At 47.1% G+C, this 15940-nt stretch overlaps 1 protein-coding gene across 4 annotated transcripts; it reads right to left on the bottom strand.

Annotated features, from left to right (window-relative positions):
• Window positions 1-1254: 1254 nt before the first annotated feature.
• RPE (ribulose-5-phosphate-3-epimerase) lies at window positions 1255-13228 on the bottom strand. Of its 4 annotated transcripts, none has more exons than XM_048485121.1 (6): window positions 13032-13228; window positions 9621-9700; window positions 5965-6104; window positions 3390-3524; window positions 3057-3179; window positions 1255-1672 (listed from the first exon to the last, which is right to left on the bottom strand). In XM_048485121.1, exons 1-6 carry the CDS (start codon window positions 13151-13153, stop codon window positions 1550-1552), a joined length of 723 nt encoding a protein of 240 aa, XP_048341078.1. In that variant the 5' UTR covers window positions 13154-13228; the 3' UTR covers window positions 1255-1549. The 4 variants fall into 4 exon arrangements, with proteins under 4 accessions (XP_048341078.1, XP_048341079.1, XP_048341080.1 ...); XM_048485122.1 differs by having other exon boundaries at window positions 3093-3179; window positions 13032-13223; XM_048485123.1 differs by having other exon boundaries at window positions 13043-13200.
• Between the last annotated feature and the right edge of the window lie 2712 nt (window positions 13229-15940).

Raw genomic sequence — 15940 nt, 5'->3', positions numbered from 1 at the left:
GGGGAATCAAACCTGGTTCTCCAGATTTGAGTCCACTGCTCTGAACCACTGTACCCTGCTGGCTCTGAGACTTACGCAGCTTCAACCGAGCCCACTTCGTAGGGTTGTTGTGAAGAGAAGATGGGAAGGGACAACAATATAGGCCACCATGAAAGGGATAGGATAAAAGGGTTTTAGATGGACAGAGCAAAACATGCTGGAGCATGGTCAGGAGCCTTTTTATTAGCTGAGGAACTGAAGAAGTGATGCTTGTTTTTTAGCACAAGAGAGGTACGCCAACAGACACATCCCCCATTCTACAGCTCTTGTTTTTAAAATCCCTTTTAAAAGTTATTAGAGTTCTGGCAACAGGAACTTTTACCGCAGGAAGGTTCTGAGCTTCCTTGTATGGTGAAATTTTACTTCCATAATATCAGATCTTTAAGCACGCCATATCTCGTTCTGAGCCAGACGAAGAAAGAGGTTCAGTTTTCCATTTCAAAGATGCCTTATTGGTACAACCTGCTGATAAGACTCGTAGTATTTCTCCAGTGACAAGCAGTAGGGCAATCACTACTGCACAGAGGATTATCGGCTGCCCTCTCCCCTCCTTGGAAGAACTCCATAATTCCCGAAGCCTAAAGAAAGCCCAAAATATTCTGAGAGACCCGTCTCATTCCAGCACACTCTCTTTTTGAACTGTTACCATCCAGCAGACGATACAGGTCTCTCAAAACTAGGACAAAGAGGCTTAGAGACAGCTTCTACTCTAGAGCTGTGGCTATGCTGAACTCCGCGGCTTCGTGTTGATGTGTTTGGGGCTGTGTAGGGATGGGTGGAGGAAGGGGAAAGTGAGGATGGGGTATGAGTCTGAAATTGTGTGCATCGAGGAATGCTGCTGTAAATTTCGTTGTGCGTGCACAATGACAATAAAATGCTTATGCTTATGCATAAGAGCCACTGATTGGAAATACGGAATTTTTAAAAGCGGCATTTGCGCGTGCAACTAACTTCTGCTGACAGATTCACCGTACTGAAACAATTCTACCCAGCGTACCTTCCCGTTTTAAGAAACGGAACATTGACCAACTTGGGGCCCAAAACATTAGGGCTTACAAAAGATTCCACAGATTTGTAATTTTAATGCCATTAATGGTTTTCCGTTTCCATCATCAGTCTAAGGGAGAAAATGTCTCCCCACTTCTTCACGTGACCTTAAATTCAGAAACTTCAAAAGAACCAGACCTCAAAACTTCTCGCAATCAATCAACGCTCTGCTGTTTCAAACATTTATTTTCACATCGTTAAGAAGGGTTTCTTTTCTTTTTTCTCGAAAAGGAATGCTGAGATTTAATCGTCGGTACGTCTTACAAAGTTTGCCTTTGGCAGTCGAGTGATGGGATTCTCCCCAGCTGCGGGAGCAAATTTGGTGTCCTGCAGCAGTCTCCTCTGCAGTGGAGGAATGGCTCTTTAAGTGCCGCAGTCTCCTCTGAGCAGCAATGCGATTCGGTAGCCCGCCCACCCCACACACACAAAAGCAGCATTTGGTCGCAGTTGTGGCAAGCTGGTTTCATCGGTCAAGAGAACGCTTCTGCGCAGCTTCGCAACACACGTTCCGAAGGAGGTTAATGACAGCTCGGGGATCATCGCTCTTCATGACGGCGCTGCCGGACACAATCATATTGGCCCCTGCCTGAAAAGAGGACAGGACTTGATATTACATGTCAGTCATCCTAAAAGATTACTCAAACAAGGAGGCGAGTGTGCTGAGAGTTTTAATATGAAATGCGTTCATTTCCGCTTTGCTGGCAGAGTAGCTGTCAACAGAGGATGCCGAAACAACTCCGCGGGCAAAATTCACACTTTGGTTATTTCAAACACACTTGGGTGTTTCAAACGGCGAGGCAAGGATTTCAGGGCTACTCTAAAGCATGTACTACTCAAAATGCCCTGCACCACAAACTTGATTCAAACACTTGATGTCCTAAACATATGTACATTAAAGTCTGGCCCACTAAGACAGAGACAATTCTGAGACCCCTAAGTCACAATTCTTAGACTCTAACACAAAAACAAGAAGATGATTTTGGATTTGTACCCTGTCTTTCTCCCTTAACAGAGTCTGAAAGCGGCTTACAAACTCCTTTCCCTTCCTCTCCCTAGGAGCAGCAGTGGCGTAGGAGGTTAAGAGCTCATGTATCTAATCTGGAGGAACCGGGTTTGATTCCCAGCTCTGCCGCCTGAGCTGTGGAGGCTTATCTGGGGAATTCAGATTAGCCTGTACACTCCCACACACGCCAGCTGGGTGACCTGGGGCTAGTCACAGCTTCTTGGAGCTCTCTCAGCCCCACCTACCTCACAGGGTGTTTGTTGTGAGGAGGGAAGGGCAAGGAGATTGTAAGCCCCTTTGAGTCTCCTGCAGGAGAGAAAGGGGGGATATAAATCCAAACTCTTCTCTTCTTCTTCTAAACCTATGTACATTAAAATCTGGCCCACTAAGACAGAGTGAGACAATTCTGAGACCCCTAAGCCACAATTCTTAGACCCCCTCACAAAACTAAAGTTTCAACTCTAACACAAAAACAAGATGATGATTTTGGATTTATACCCTGTCTCCCTTAACAGAGTCTGAAAGCGGCTTACAAACTCCTTTCCCTTCCTCTCCCTACAACGGACACCTTGTGAGGCAGGTGGGCCTGAGACAGTCCAATGGGCTTCAAGTGTAGAAGTGGGGAAACAAATCCAGTTCACCAGATAAGAGTCTGCCACTTACGGGAGGAGTGGGGCATCAAACCCAGTTCTCCAGATAAGAGTCCACTGCTCTTAACCACCATACCAGGCTGGCTCTCAAAAGAAGCCCTCTAGCATTTCAAAGACTAACAGATTTGGGAGGATCAAAATTTCCCAGGTGAAAGTGTTTCATTTCATGAACCACAGTCCCCTTTGGCAGCGACAAGCAGAGGGAATGAGCAAGTTTACACAAGTGCACAGTCCATGCTGCAGACAGACTAGAAGGCCTCGGGATTTCACAAGACTCCCATTTCTGTTTGCTGTACCAGTCAAACGGGGTTTCGCACCTTGAACGTGAGACCTTGGCACAAGTTGCTTTTTACCTCAGCACATTTGTGAATGGTGTCTGGCCCAACTCCACCGTCCACTTCGATATCCAGAGAAGGGAACTGGGTTCTCAGCCAGTTAACCTAGTCAGCGCCAAAAAAAAAGTAAGTACCAGATATGAGAGGCACCGTAGAGGTTCTCCTTTCATGAGTGCAACAGCAAAATCAAATTTTAGTACAGCAACATTCTGAAATAGAATTTAACAGCAAGTAATACTCATTGCCTTACCAATCGCCCCCCCCCCCCCCCACACACTCACATTACCTACAATAATCAAAATACATCAAGCGTACCTTCGGCATCATATCTTCCATGAATTTCTGTCCCCCGAAGCCAGGTTCCACTGTCATAACTAAAGCCATGTCTATCTGGTTGGCCCAGGGTGCTAAATATTCTACTGTCGTGCCGGGTTTGATACCCAAACCAACCTACGGAAGAGGAACAAACAAATTATTGAGTCATGAGACCGTCCACCTTGTGAAGCATTAACTCTGCCTTGAAAAAGTGAACAAAAGCACACGAATCGTCAGAGTGGTTTTCACCAAATTATGGCAAGCTTTTGAGACGAGGAAAGCACCAATGTAGCGGAAGATCGTTCAGTAGGGAGAAGAGAGTGAGTTTTGGATTTACACCCATCTTTCTCTCCTGTAAGAGGACTCAAAGGGGGTTACAAACTCCTTCCCTTCCTCTTAAGCATAAGCATTTATTGTCATTGTGCACGAACAACGAAATTTACAGCAGCATTCCTCGATGCACACAAATTCAGACTCATACCCCATCCTCACTTTCCCCTTCCTCCACCCATCCCTTCACAGCCCCAAACACACACGAAGCCGCGGAGTTTAGCATAGCCACAGCTCTAGAGTAGAAGATGTCTAAGCCTCTTTGTCCTAGTTATCAATACAACAGTCTTCCTGTGAGGCAGGGGGGCCCTGAGAGAGTTCTGAGACAACTGGGACCGGCCCAGGGGTCACCTAGCATACTTCACGTGGAGGAGTGGGGAAACAAATCCAGTTCACCAGATTAGAGCTTTCCGCTCACGTGGAGGAATGGAGAAAACAAACCTGGTTCTACAGATTAGAGTCCACCACTCTTAATCACTATACCACGCTGGCTCTCCAATAGCCCAAGTAATACTCATAGGTGTGTTTTCTACCATTTTGGGTAACACTCGGGCTTTAACCTTCGGAGCACTGATCACAGAGATCAGATCCCTCGTTCCACGCATTTCATCTGGACAACAGAAGACCGGGTACTTTTGCTGAAACGGCTCTCCCATCTGCGTATGTGGATGAAGTGGGCTGAGAACTGCCATGGCTTCTATACCCTCCACATTTCCACAACAGCTGGAAGAATGCTCTAGTAGAAAGGCACCTTGTCCTTTTCCCAAACATATTCCTACAACCACAATTGTGCTCGCTCAGCTGAAGCAGAGAAAACTGCCCGTCAGACAAGCGCTCAAGCTATAACACTCAGGAATCACTAGTGTCCCATTAAAAAACAACAACAACATTCCTGTAGATCTAAAGTATTCAACCAGCAGAGCCTTGTCCTTTTCCGTCTGAGAAATATCCGCTACCCTGCCCTGCTTCCTTCTAAACAATCTACTAGAAACAAGCCATTACCACGTAGGAAAGTAAAAAAGCAAGATTGAAAGGTACAAATATTTACACGGAGATAAGATTTCTCTTTCATACGGAAACAATGCAATTATTTGTCCCTCAGCCAAATATATTCAAATAATGTAACTACGTCTGCTAAAGACACAATCTTATTTAGCCAATTGTTCACAGTTGTGAATTAAAACTTTCGTCATATTTGTCCGCTTGCCACGATCTATATCAGTGATGGTGAACCTATGGCACGGGTGCCAGAGGTGGCACTCGGAGCCCTCTCTGTGGGTACGCGCGCACAGAGTTCCTCATGTGGGGGCAGAAAATCACCCCCCACACACACACACATCTAGATTGGCCTGGGCCACTGAGCATGACAGACGCACACCGCGGTGAGCAGGGAGGACTCAGCTGGTGGGACTGGTGCCTGTGCTCTGGGTGGCTGCTGCCTCCGGGGGGGTGGGGGGTGCAGAGGAGGCAGAGATGCTAGAGAGGCACAGAGTGGTGAACATGGGACTGGCTGAAGGCTAGAGCAGACTGGCCCCTGCTCGAGTGGGTGGGGCAGAAGAAGAGGGAGCCAACCGGTTTTTTTCTAAACTAAAACCTCAGCATTCAGGTTAAATTGCCGGGTTGGCACTTTGCGATAAATAAGTGGGGTTTGGGTTGCAATTTGGACACTCGGTCTCAAAAAGGTTCACCATCACTGATCTATATCTTAGCCACAGTTGACAATATAAATGCATCCATGTTACTTGCTTGGAAAGAAATCTTTCAAAATTCCCCAGAGGGAAATTAGCAAGCTCTGATCTAGGGCCAGAACTTAACTGAGCTAAACAAAATCAGATTTCGCTTGTGTGCCGAGTTCTTCACCACTGCTTTATTCTCACCACATGTTAAGAACTATTCCAAGGTGGCCCACACCGCCAACAAAGACAACTAATACTGGTGTATATTCTAATTAATATGTGCAAAGTAACATTTGAAAGTGATTTTTTTACATTAAGTTAATGACAATGGGCAAAAATAGCATTTCTGGCTCCATATCAGGAGTTCCGAACAGACTGAATAACCACCCCTCCCCCTGACCTCTGTGGTCCCTGTTTACACCTTGCAATTAAAGAATCTCAGTCTGTTCCAACCATAAAGGCTGTTCAAGTTTTTGCAATTTGAGTGTATTTATCCAACTTCCTTTGACAAACAGTAACTCTAGAGAGCTGTCCGGCAGGATGCAGCGCTCATTCCAACCGCCTCTCACCTTCATTCCATTTTCTCTGATATCTTTGATAAGGGCGCCTGGATTTTCCGTAGCTTCTATGTGAAAGGTATACTGGTTTGCACCCGCCACGGCCATTGGTTTCACCCACTGTTCCGGCTTGGCAACCATCATGTGCATATCTGGAAAGAACCAAGTTGAAAATGAAAGGCAGCACATTGATTTTTTTTTCTCCACTTCAGGAGGGCATTCACATACTGGAGCACAGAAGGCTCCAGTCTGAAGCATCAGCTTGGCTAATGGGACAGACGCCTTCTGGGGCCTCAGCCCAAGCACAAAACACTGAGAGGTTGTACAAAACGGGAGGGGGTGCCAATCTTCCTCCTACAATGGAGACACCAGCTTCTGATGAGCGACCCCACAAACAGCGATATAACTCTTCCTGGTTTCTGAAGAAAATCATCATCATCAACCCTTTATTGGCATGAGTTTAAAATACAACAGAGAGGTTGAGGAGAATCAAGTTAAAATAAGGAGGTTCAGACATTTCCAGCAGTTAAAACAATAAATAAATAAATAAATAAACTAAAATCTGCGGCGAATCTGTTGAGCCAGCGCCAGGAATTTGGCAACGTCTAGGGATCTCTGAGGAGACTGATCACAAAGCAGATAGAAAGATTTGACCTTGTCTGATGAGTAGGCATAGGCATAGTTCTCAGTATATGGGTCTATAGATTGTCTTCTAGATGAAGCATATAGTTCGCAATCTAGGAGGATGTGCTCGATTGTTTCGATGGCTTTTTGTATGAAGAAAATCTTACTCCAATGAAGCTAAGTGGGATGGACCCCCCACCCCAGATCTTCTATACTTCTTCAGGCAGGGAATCCATTCACGCAGCTTTTTCCTGCCTTTTCCCTTCAGGGACTGAGGTGCTACAGAATGATGGTAGTGCAAGATAGAAAGCACGTTACCTCAGCCCTGTAACACACCCCAGAAGGCGAGGGGTGCCCGTTGACTATTATTTTCTTTTCCCAGGCACTCCCCTCATTAAGGCACTCAAAATAAATATATTGAAGTGGAAGTAAACTTAAACAGCAACACATTTATTTAACAGACAAAGGAGATGGGAAAGGGAGGAATAATAACTTGGAGATGGATGGATGAGGCAAATAAAGCAGGAAGCAAGAAAGATAGACACACATGCTACTTACACAACAGCTTGGCACAGAGGTTTAGAGTTTTTTATTTCATCAGCACAGCACTTAAGATTACTCAGTTATACTTCATCTTAGATGTTGGTTACAGAGAGGTTACTTAGTTTGTACAGTTCCTTTATCCTAGATGGTACTGGCTTATAGTATCTACATAAAGGGTCCTAACACAGACTAGGTACTTAGTCACAGTACCTCACTCAGGCCTCCTGTTAGAAAAAACCCTCAAAAATAAAACAAACTCTCCGCTGAGGTAAACTTAAACCCAATTCCTATACCCTAGCCCCCTGGTACACTGGGGCTGTTCTCTACCTAGAAGATATTTTTATTCTGGTTTATATGACCATTCACTTGGCCCTCCAAGCAGCAGTGGCGGAGGAGGTTAAGAGCTCATGTATCTAATCTGGAGGAACCGGGTTTGATTCCCAGCTCTGCCGCCTGAGCTGTGGAGGCTTATCTGGGGAATTCAGACCTTACCACTGACAGCTAAGGTGACCTTGGGCTAGTCACAGCTTCTTGGAGCTCTCTCAGCCCCACCTACCTCACAGGGTGTTTGTTGTGAGGGGGGAAGGGCAAGGAGATTGTAAGCCCCTTTGAGTCTCCTGCAGGAGAGAAAGGGGGGGATAGAAATCCAAACTCTACTTCAAACTCTTCTTCCAGTAAACCTAACCCACCAGTATACTTGCTCGGTATATAATTGCTTACACCCAGCATTCAGGCTGATAACAATAGTTCATGTCATGTACTTTGTTAGAACTATACCCTCAGAGATGTTTAGTTTTTACACAGTTAAGACAGTTCTTAACAGCAGGAATGCTCAAGCCCAAAAAACTTCTCAGATTGTACTGACAGGGAGTTAGCCTCCTCCACACTCTGCATCATATAGTTACTTGTCCAATCAGAGAACAAGAGGCCAAAGCCAATCAGGTAGCTCCCCTGGTCCTAGGCTTTTTGTGTAACACTCTGAAGGTAAACAATGCTTCTCTTAGATCTGCATTTTAAATTACCTTTTCCCTCACAGTTTGTCACACCAGGATTGGCTTTTTGCTTTGAGGAAGAATCAACAGGGCATCAAGAAATACACTGGTGGGCATTGTGGCCCCCACAGGCACCTTGTCAGTGCTCATCATTTTAATTGATTCCACCATAGAAAACTGCTACTGCTCAGCTATATTCCGGGACCATCTTTAACAGTGTTGAAGTTTATTCCATGTCATCTGTACTATATCAGAGGCTTAAAACAGAGCTTATGAAGGAAGGGGGGGCTCTAATTTTTTAAAAATTTATGTAGGATACACGTCCTGCTCAGAATTAGCGTGATGTGATAATTAACAGCAGTGGAGTCTAATCTGGGGAACCGGGTTTGATTCCTCACTCCTCCACATGAGCAGCAGACTCTTATCTGGTGAAGGGGATTTGCTTTGCCACTCCTGTGCATGAAGGCTGCGGGACGACCTCAGGGCAGTCACAGTTCTCTCAGAACTCTTTCAGCCTCACCTACCTCACAAGGTGGCTGTTGTGGGTAGGGGAAGGTGATTTTCTCTTACAGAAGAGAAAAGCGGGGTATCAAAAATAACTCCTCTTCTTCCTCAAGGTACCTTACAATTAAAACCTGAAGCCACAATCTAGAAACAAGCCTCTGGACATGCAGCATAGAACCAGGGGGCATTCATTGAAAATGCTGGGGGGAAGAATTAGGACGAATAAAAGGAAACACTTCTTCACGCAACGTGTGATTGGTGTTTGGAATATGCTGCCACAGGAGGTGGTGATGGCCACTAACCTGGATAGCTTTAAAAGGGGCTTGGACAGATTGATGGAGGAGAAGTCAATTTATGGCTACCAATCTTGCTCCTCCTTGATCTGAGATTGCAAATGCCTTAACAGTCCAGGTGCTCGGGAGCAACAGCCGCAGAAGGCCATTGCTTTCATGTCCTGCATGTGAGCTCCCAGTGGCACCTGGTGGGCCACTGCGAGTAGCAGAGAGCTGGACTAGATGGACTCTGGTCTGATCCAGCTGGCTTGTTCTTATGTTCTTATAAAAGCTATCCATTCAATGGAAGCAGACCATTCAGATAGAACGAGTAAAATAAACACATGTTTAAAAGTTGACAAGGTAAAACGCCTAATGAAAAACCTTGGTAAAAATATGTCTTTTGACCTGGCACCTAAAAGAAAGTAATCACCAGGTATGCTACACGGGAAGTGCCATCTCTAGTTGCCACATGTCTCCCTCTGAAAGCAGGAGGCATAGAGAGCAGCACTCAAGAGGCTGACCTTGACCAGAGGGCCGGATAGCGGGGGGTGGACAGTTGGGAGGGGAACATCTACAATTATTTCCACATGTGTGGTGGCAGGAACTTAGCTCTTGAAGCAAAGACGTGGGCTGCCAAAAACAGACCATTCCAGCTCTGCGTCTACAACTAGGGAGGTAAATTCACACATTTAATAGGAAACACGTTTTTAATTCAATGCGCGCAGCTTACCGAAAAAGGGTTCCTGCCCCAGCTGCTTCCGAAGGCTCTCAACCACAGGATGACCAAATGTGATGTTTGGGACGAAATGCCTACCCAGTTGGGAAGAGAACATTATACACGTTTAGAATTCTGTACACACACACGCCTAAAATTGTTCGACATGTTGGCAGAGATGAGTTAATCAGATTAAGAATCTAGCGCGGCTTTCGGTTTTGCTTCTTACACGTGGCTGTGACCTTCCAGGAGCCTCACAGGTCAGAAACAAAGAATACCAAATTCTAATGGGTAAACAAAGAGGAGTGGCAGTGGCGTAGGAGGTTAAGAGCTCGTGTATCTAATCTGGAGGAACCGGGTTTGATTCCCAGCTCTGCCGCCTGAGCTGTGGAGGCTTCTCTGGGGAATTCAGATTAGCCTGTACACTCCCACACACGCCAGCTGGATGACCTTGGGCTAGTCACAGCTTCTCGGAGCTCTCTCAGCCCCACCTACCTCACAGGGTGTTTGTTGTGAGGGGGGAAGGGCAAGGAGATTGTAAGCCCCTTTGAGTCTCCACTCCTACAGGAGAGAAAGGGGGGATATAAATCCAAACTCTTCTTCTTAATTATATTGCATGCTTGTTTGTGGGCTGGAGTATAGGCTGCCACATTGATTTCAATGGGGTAAGAAGCTGACATTACAGAATTCTAGCTTCCTCCCCAAACTTCAACAGAAGCTGAAGTTTTGCGTCTGATGAAACACATGCTCCTCCCACAAAGGTTACACAACATTTTCCTGTTGTTGAAAAGTACAGCACGTCACACTCGACACAGATACAGAGTGCAGCCCAAACTGATCTATTGCAAAACACCCGCAACAAGCAATGTGAAAAACATCCGTTTAACTTCGCCCTGCTAGCGTGTTGTGGTAGTAACAGCATCAGACTAAGATCTGGAAAATTCACACACTGTTGTGATGCCCCCTTGGGCCAGTCACACACTCACACAGGAAAAGTTGTTGGAAAGATAAAATGAAGAAGTGAACAATGTCAGCTGCTTTGGGTCCCCAATGGCAAGAAAGGTATTCAAATTAACAACCTTTAGTTGCTTGGTCATTCGCCCGTTTGACCCTTGGCAGGCATAGCACATGAACATGCATGAAGTTGTTTTATGTTGAATCAGCCCCCTAGTACAGTGATGGCGAACCTTTTTGAGACTGAGTGCCCAAATTGCAACCCAAACCCCACTTATTTATCACAAAGTGCCAACCCGGCAATTTAACCTGAATGCTGAGGTTTTAGCAGGGGCCAGCCTGCTCTAGCCTCCAGTAAGTCCTGCATGCACCGCTCTGTGCCTCTCTAGCATCTCTGCCTCCTCTGCCCCCACCCAGGCAGCCACCTGGGAGGCAGCACAGGCACCAGGCCCACAAGCTGAGTCCTCCCTGCTCACTGTAGTGCGCGCATGTTGTGCTCAGTGGCCCAGGTCAGTCTAGATGTGTGTGCGGGGGTGTGTGTGATTTTCCGCCCCCCACATGATGAACTCTGTGTGTGCGTGCCCACAGAGAGGGCTCCAAGTACCACCTCTGGCACCTGTGCCATAGGTTTGTCATCACTGCCCTAGAACATCAAGGTAACTCCAGTCAGACTGGCAGCAGTTCTCCAAGTCTTGGGCAAAGGCCTTCCAAGGTCAGTAACTGGAGTTTTCAGGGACCGAACCCAGGACTTCCCGCATGCCAACCAGAAGCTCTAACACTGAGCCTCAGCTCCTTCACACCATTGGTCCCATCCAGGGCAGTATTGTCTGACTCAGAAGGCAGCAGTTCTAAAGGCCAGAACGTTTCCTCTCACTTACTAATTGGGTTTTTTTTTAACTGGAGATGCGGGGGATTGAACCTTGGGACCTTCTGCATGCCAACCAAAGGTTCTAACACTGAGCCTTAGCCCCTGAACACCATTGGTCCATCAAGAGCAGTATTGTCTGATTCAGACCGGCAGCAGCTCTCCAGGGTCTTGGTCAGAGGCCTCTTCCATCGCTTACCAACTTGTCATGCCCCCACAGAGGCTTTTGTTATTTCTCCATTAAGCTTTAGTTTCCCCATAGTTAGCATGGTTTTAGTTTATTGTAAAGTCTTCTAAGGGAGGGAATTTTAGTTAGTCCCTGTCCCCTTAAGACATTTCCTAATAAGCAGTTTCCCTCTTTACCCAGCAATTCCATTTTAGCTTTAGGAGGAGTAGGAGTTTGGATTTATATCCCCCCTTTCTCTCCTGCAGGAGAGTCAAAGGGGCTTACAATCTCCTTGCCGTTCCCCCCTCACAACAAACACCCTGTGAGCTAGGTGGGGCTGAGAGAGCTCCGAAAAGCTGTGACTAGCCCCAGGTCACCCAGCTGGCGTGTGTGGGAGTGTACAGGCTAATCTGAATTCCCCAGATAAACCTCCACAGCTCAGGCAGCAGAGCTGGGAATCACACCCGGTTCCTCCAGATTAGATACATGAGCTCTTAACCTCCTACGCCACTGCTGCTCCTTTAGCCAGTCAGTCAGAGTGAGGTGCCAAGGGTAGTTGGAGATTGGAATATTCGTGATGTACATAGTTGTATATGGTGGTCCATAGAGCACAAGTTAAGTTTAACAGTAGTTAGAACATACAAAGACTGAGAGAACTAAAAGGAAGCAAGACACAGTGGACTTTCTTGAAAGCAGCCAAGAGAAGACACAGTCTACAGCTTCAAATCTGCTCAAGACAAGCAAGTACTCTGAATTAGATAGACCCTAGGGAGTTAGGGTCTTGATTCTCTTAAGTAATAAACCTATTGTTGAACTGTTGAACCTGGCTTGTGCCTTGCCCACTCTGTCCTAGCCAAGTACAGATTCACTTCAGGGGCAGAACACAACTGGTTCTTTTAAATGGAGATGTGGGGGATTGAACCCGGGGTCCTTTGCATGCCAATTAGAGGCTCTAACGCTGAGCTTCCAGTTTTGAACTGGGACTGTCACCAAAATTGTCACTGGACCAGGATGATGTAAAGTAGGAGTAAAGCACACTATGAGTGGCAGGCTATGTGCGCATTAGTGGGTCGAGAGGAATCCTTTCCAAAGCAGCCAGGGACAGGAGAATAATTCCCACCAACGTATTTTAAAGCCCTGGAAACCCTGAAACTTTTAACTTGCAATCCACGAATTAATAATGCAATAAAGACAAGGCAGGAATGGGGAGGGGAGTAAACCAGTCATGCTAGGCTGGAGAAGGGAAAGGGTTAAGACTTCTCAGCGGGTCTGCCCCGCATGCGGAAATAAGAGGATCCCATCACCAGATGATCGGGACAGAGCGGCACGCAATAGACGGCGGCGGTTTCCTGTTTAAACCGGAAGTCTCGGCTGCTCGCGCCGCTCCCTCCCCGCCTCTATGGTCTCCCAGCCGGATAGGGGGCAAGCGTGGCGGAGTTACCCGTCCATTACATCCAGGTGCAGGTAGTCGGCCCCGCAGTCCAACATGCGAGTGCATTCTGCGCCCAGTGCCGCCAAGTCGCTGTTGAGGATGGACGGGCCGATCCGGCACCCGGATGCCATCACCGCCCGCCCGGCCACTTGGCTAGTTCCTCTCGCTTGAGCCGGAAGCGCTGGAACACATGCGCGCAGCCCGCTCGTGCGGCGCTGACGGGAAATGTAGTTTTCGGAAATGCCCCCGCCGCCCGATCTCTGCTGTCTTGGAGCGCGGTAGGAACTACACTTCCCACAATGCGCAGCCCGGGAAGCCGTAATGAGTGCCTTGGGAGGTGGAGGAACTTTCCCCTTCTCTTAACGGTTGAGAGGGTGTTTGTGTGGAGATGAGGGCAGCCAATCAGCTCGCTCTTTCGCTCGCGTCATGGGAGAAGCGGAGCTCGGCTTCTGTTTGCGAGGACCAATGGCAGGCGGCCTCTTCCTGGCACCGCCCTCTCAGCTATGGGGGGGAGGGGGGGAGACCCTGGTGTCCGGAAAACAGTCACGTGATTGAAACAAACGGAGGAAAAGAATCAGGTAGAAAGCTTGCAGGTAGAAAGCTAGAAACTTGGTTGCAGGTAGAAAGCTAGAAACTTGGTTGCAGGTAGAAAGCTAGAAACTTGGTTGCAGGTAGAAAGCTAGAAACTTGGCTGTGACCCTGAAAATCTGCTGACATGACAATTCCTTTAGGCTGACCCGGCGATTGCCAGATAATGGGCAATGCCAACATCACCTTTTCTCAGTTGGCAAGTGAGTAGAGGGACCTGAGAAGCACACACACGCACACCCCGGCCGCCACTATACCAAGGTCGTATACTTACAGGCTTTACAAAGTTTTACCCCAGTTATGGTGGGGTATTACTTAAAATAGGCACGTGGCAGAGGCATACCAGGGTGGAGGCAACACCCCCTGGCGCCCCACTTACCTTTGCCAGCGGATGCTCCAGTGGTGGCAGCCTTCGCCACTTTCCTTTGAATGGGCAGCCTGCTTGGAGAAGAAGGGAAGCGGCTGGAGGGGCGCTGTTTGGCCCGGTTACGTCTCTGATGTCTGGCAAATACATTGGAATAAGTGGTTTCACTGATATGGTGGTCTCATTTTAATACCAGATACAGCTGGATGTCATTAACTTACTGGTGACAACCCAGCCCAGACCTCCTAACCAACTGGGCAAGAGGGTGCATATAGGTGTTAAATAACATCTGAGAGAGGATTGCCCCTTGCGGAATCCCACACACCAAAGCATATGGTGGAGACATTCTTTCTTCTAATGCTACCTTCCTTCCCCAATTCTGGGGAAATGAGCACAATCACTATAAGGCTGTTTCACAAATCTAAACAACATCAAGGTGGTGAGGTTGTGATTGACTGTCAAATGCTGTAGTTAGATCCAATGACACCAGCAGCCCTGAGTCAAAGAGTGTGGGATGCATGGTCGTTGTGTTCAGACATGTGGCTAAGGCAGTGATGGCGAACCTTTTCGAGACCGAGTGCCCAAATTGCAACCCAAAACCCACTTATTTATCACAAAGTGCCAACACAGAAATTTAACCTGAATACTAAGGTTTTAGTTTAGAAAAGACGGTTGGCTCCGGGGCATGCGTTACTCAGGAGTAAGCTTGGTGGTAGTCGGCGGCTTTGCTTTGAAGCAACCGCGCAACTCTTCCAACCTAGGAGGGTTTACTCAGAGAAGCAAGACCCATTGCCAGCAACTGAGCTTACTCCTAGGTAAAGGATTGCGCTTTAGTTCCTCACATGAAAATCAGTGGGGTTTAACAGTGCTTAACAGGGTTACCTACACTGCTTCCCCAAAACTAGGTCTTAGGTTTAATGCTAATAATCGAGCCCAGTGGTCCTGGCCAGCCTAGATGTGGGGGGCACTCTGCTTGCACGTGCCCACAAAGGGCTCCGAGTGCCACCTCTGGCACCTGTGCCGTAGGTTCACCACCACTGGACTAAGGGCTTGAGCTGTGATGTGATAATGATTTGGAGGTGCAAAAATCACGGAGAACCACGAGGACCCCTGTTTTTCAAGCAGGTTTTTGCGCCACTGCTGTACCACGGAGCGGGGGATGCGTGATTGTTTCAGTGCGGCCTGTAGACTAAGACATTCTCTCCCCACATCCGGCACCTTGTGAGGTAGTTGAGACTGAAAGAGTTTGGAGAGAACTGTGATTGGCTCCAGGTCACCTAGCGGGCTTTGCATGGAGGAGTGGGGAATCATACATACATAAGCCTTTATTGGCATAGTCAGAAAGAGTTACATAAATCGGGAAGAACTGCATGAATACATGATAGATAAAAGGCCCTACAGGGAGCACACCAAATACGTTCTACTGGGAACTCTCAACTGTCTCCGCAGTGAAATTGGCGATCTCTTCACAAAGACCAGGATCCGAGTTGTTTAACAATAGAGATAACCTAGTCAGATCAGGCAGCCCAGATTGGAAGAAAAAATGTAAGTTGGTATATTTAGATCTGATGTTATCCAATCTGGTGCAGTGCAAGAGTTGGTGAGTCAGGGTTTCAACCACATTAAGTTTGCAACTGCATAACCTTGCGGATTTATCTAAATTGCTGAACCTACCCTTTAATAGGGCAGAGGGCATAGAGTGGGGAATCAAACCCAGTTCTCCAATTTAGAGTCTGCCGTCTCTTAACCACTACACCACGCAGTCTAAATTGAAGATGCTATTCTAAAAAAGTGGGGCAAAACTTATGGTCAATGTGCAGGAAGCATTAGAGGAGAAGTCTCCATATTTTAATTTATTCAGTATCTTTCTATATTTTTTTCTTTCTCTTTTTCTTTTCTTCTCCCTTTTCTTTTCTTCTTTAGGATAAGTTAAGAAATGTCCAAGAAGCTAAAGGGTGACCCTTCG

This window comes from Sphaerodactylus townsendi, linkage group LG02 (assembly GCF_021028975.2).
Source record: "Sphaerodactylus townsendi isolate TG3544 linkage group LG02, MPM_Stown_v2.3, whole genome shotgun sequence".
Classification (NCBI taxonomy): domain Eukaryota; kingdom Metazoa; phylum Chordata; class Lepidosauria; order Squamata; family Sphaerodactylidae; genus Sphaerodactylus; species Sphaerodactylus townsendi.
This window is presented reverse-complemented; position numbering and strand designations above follow the sequence as displayed.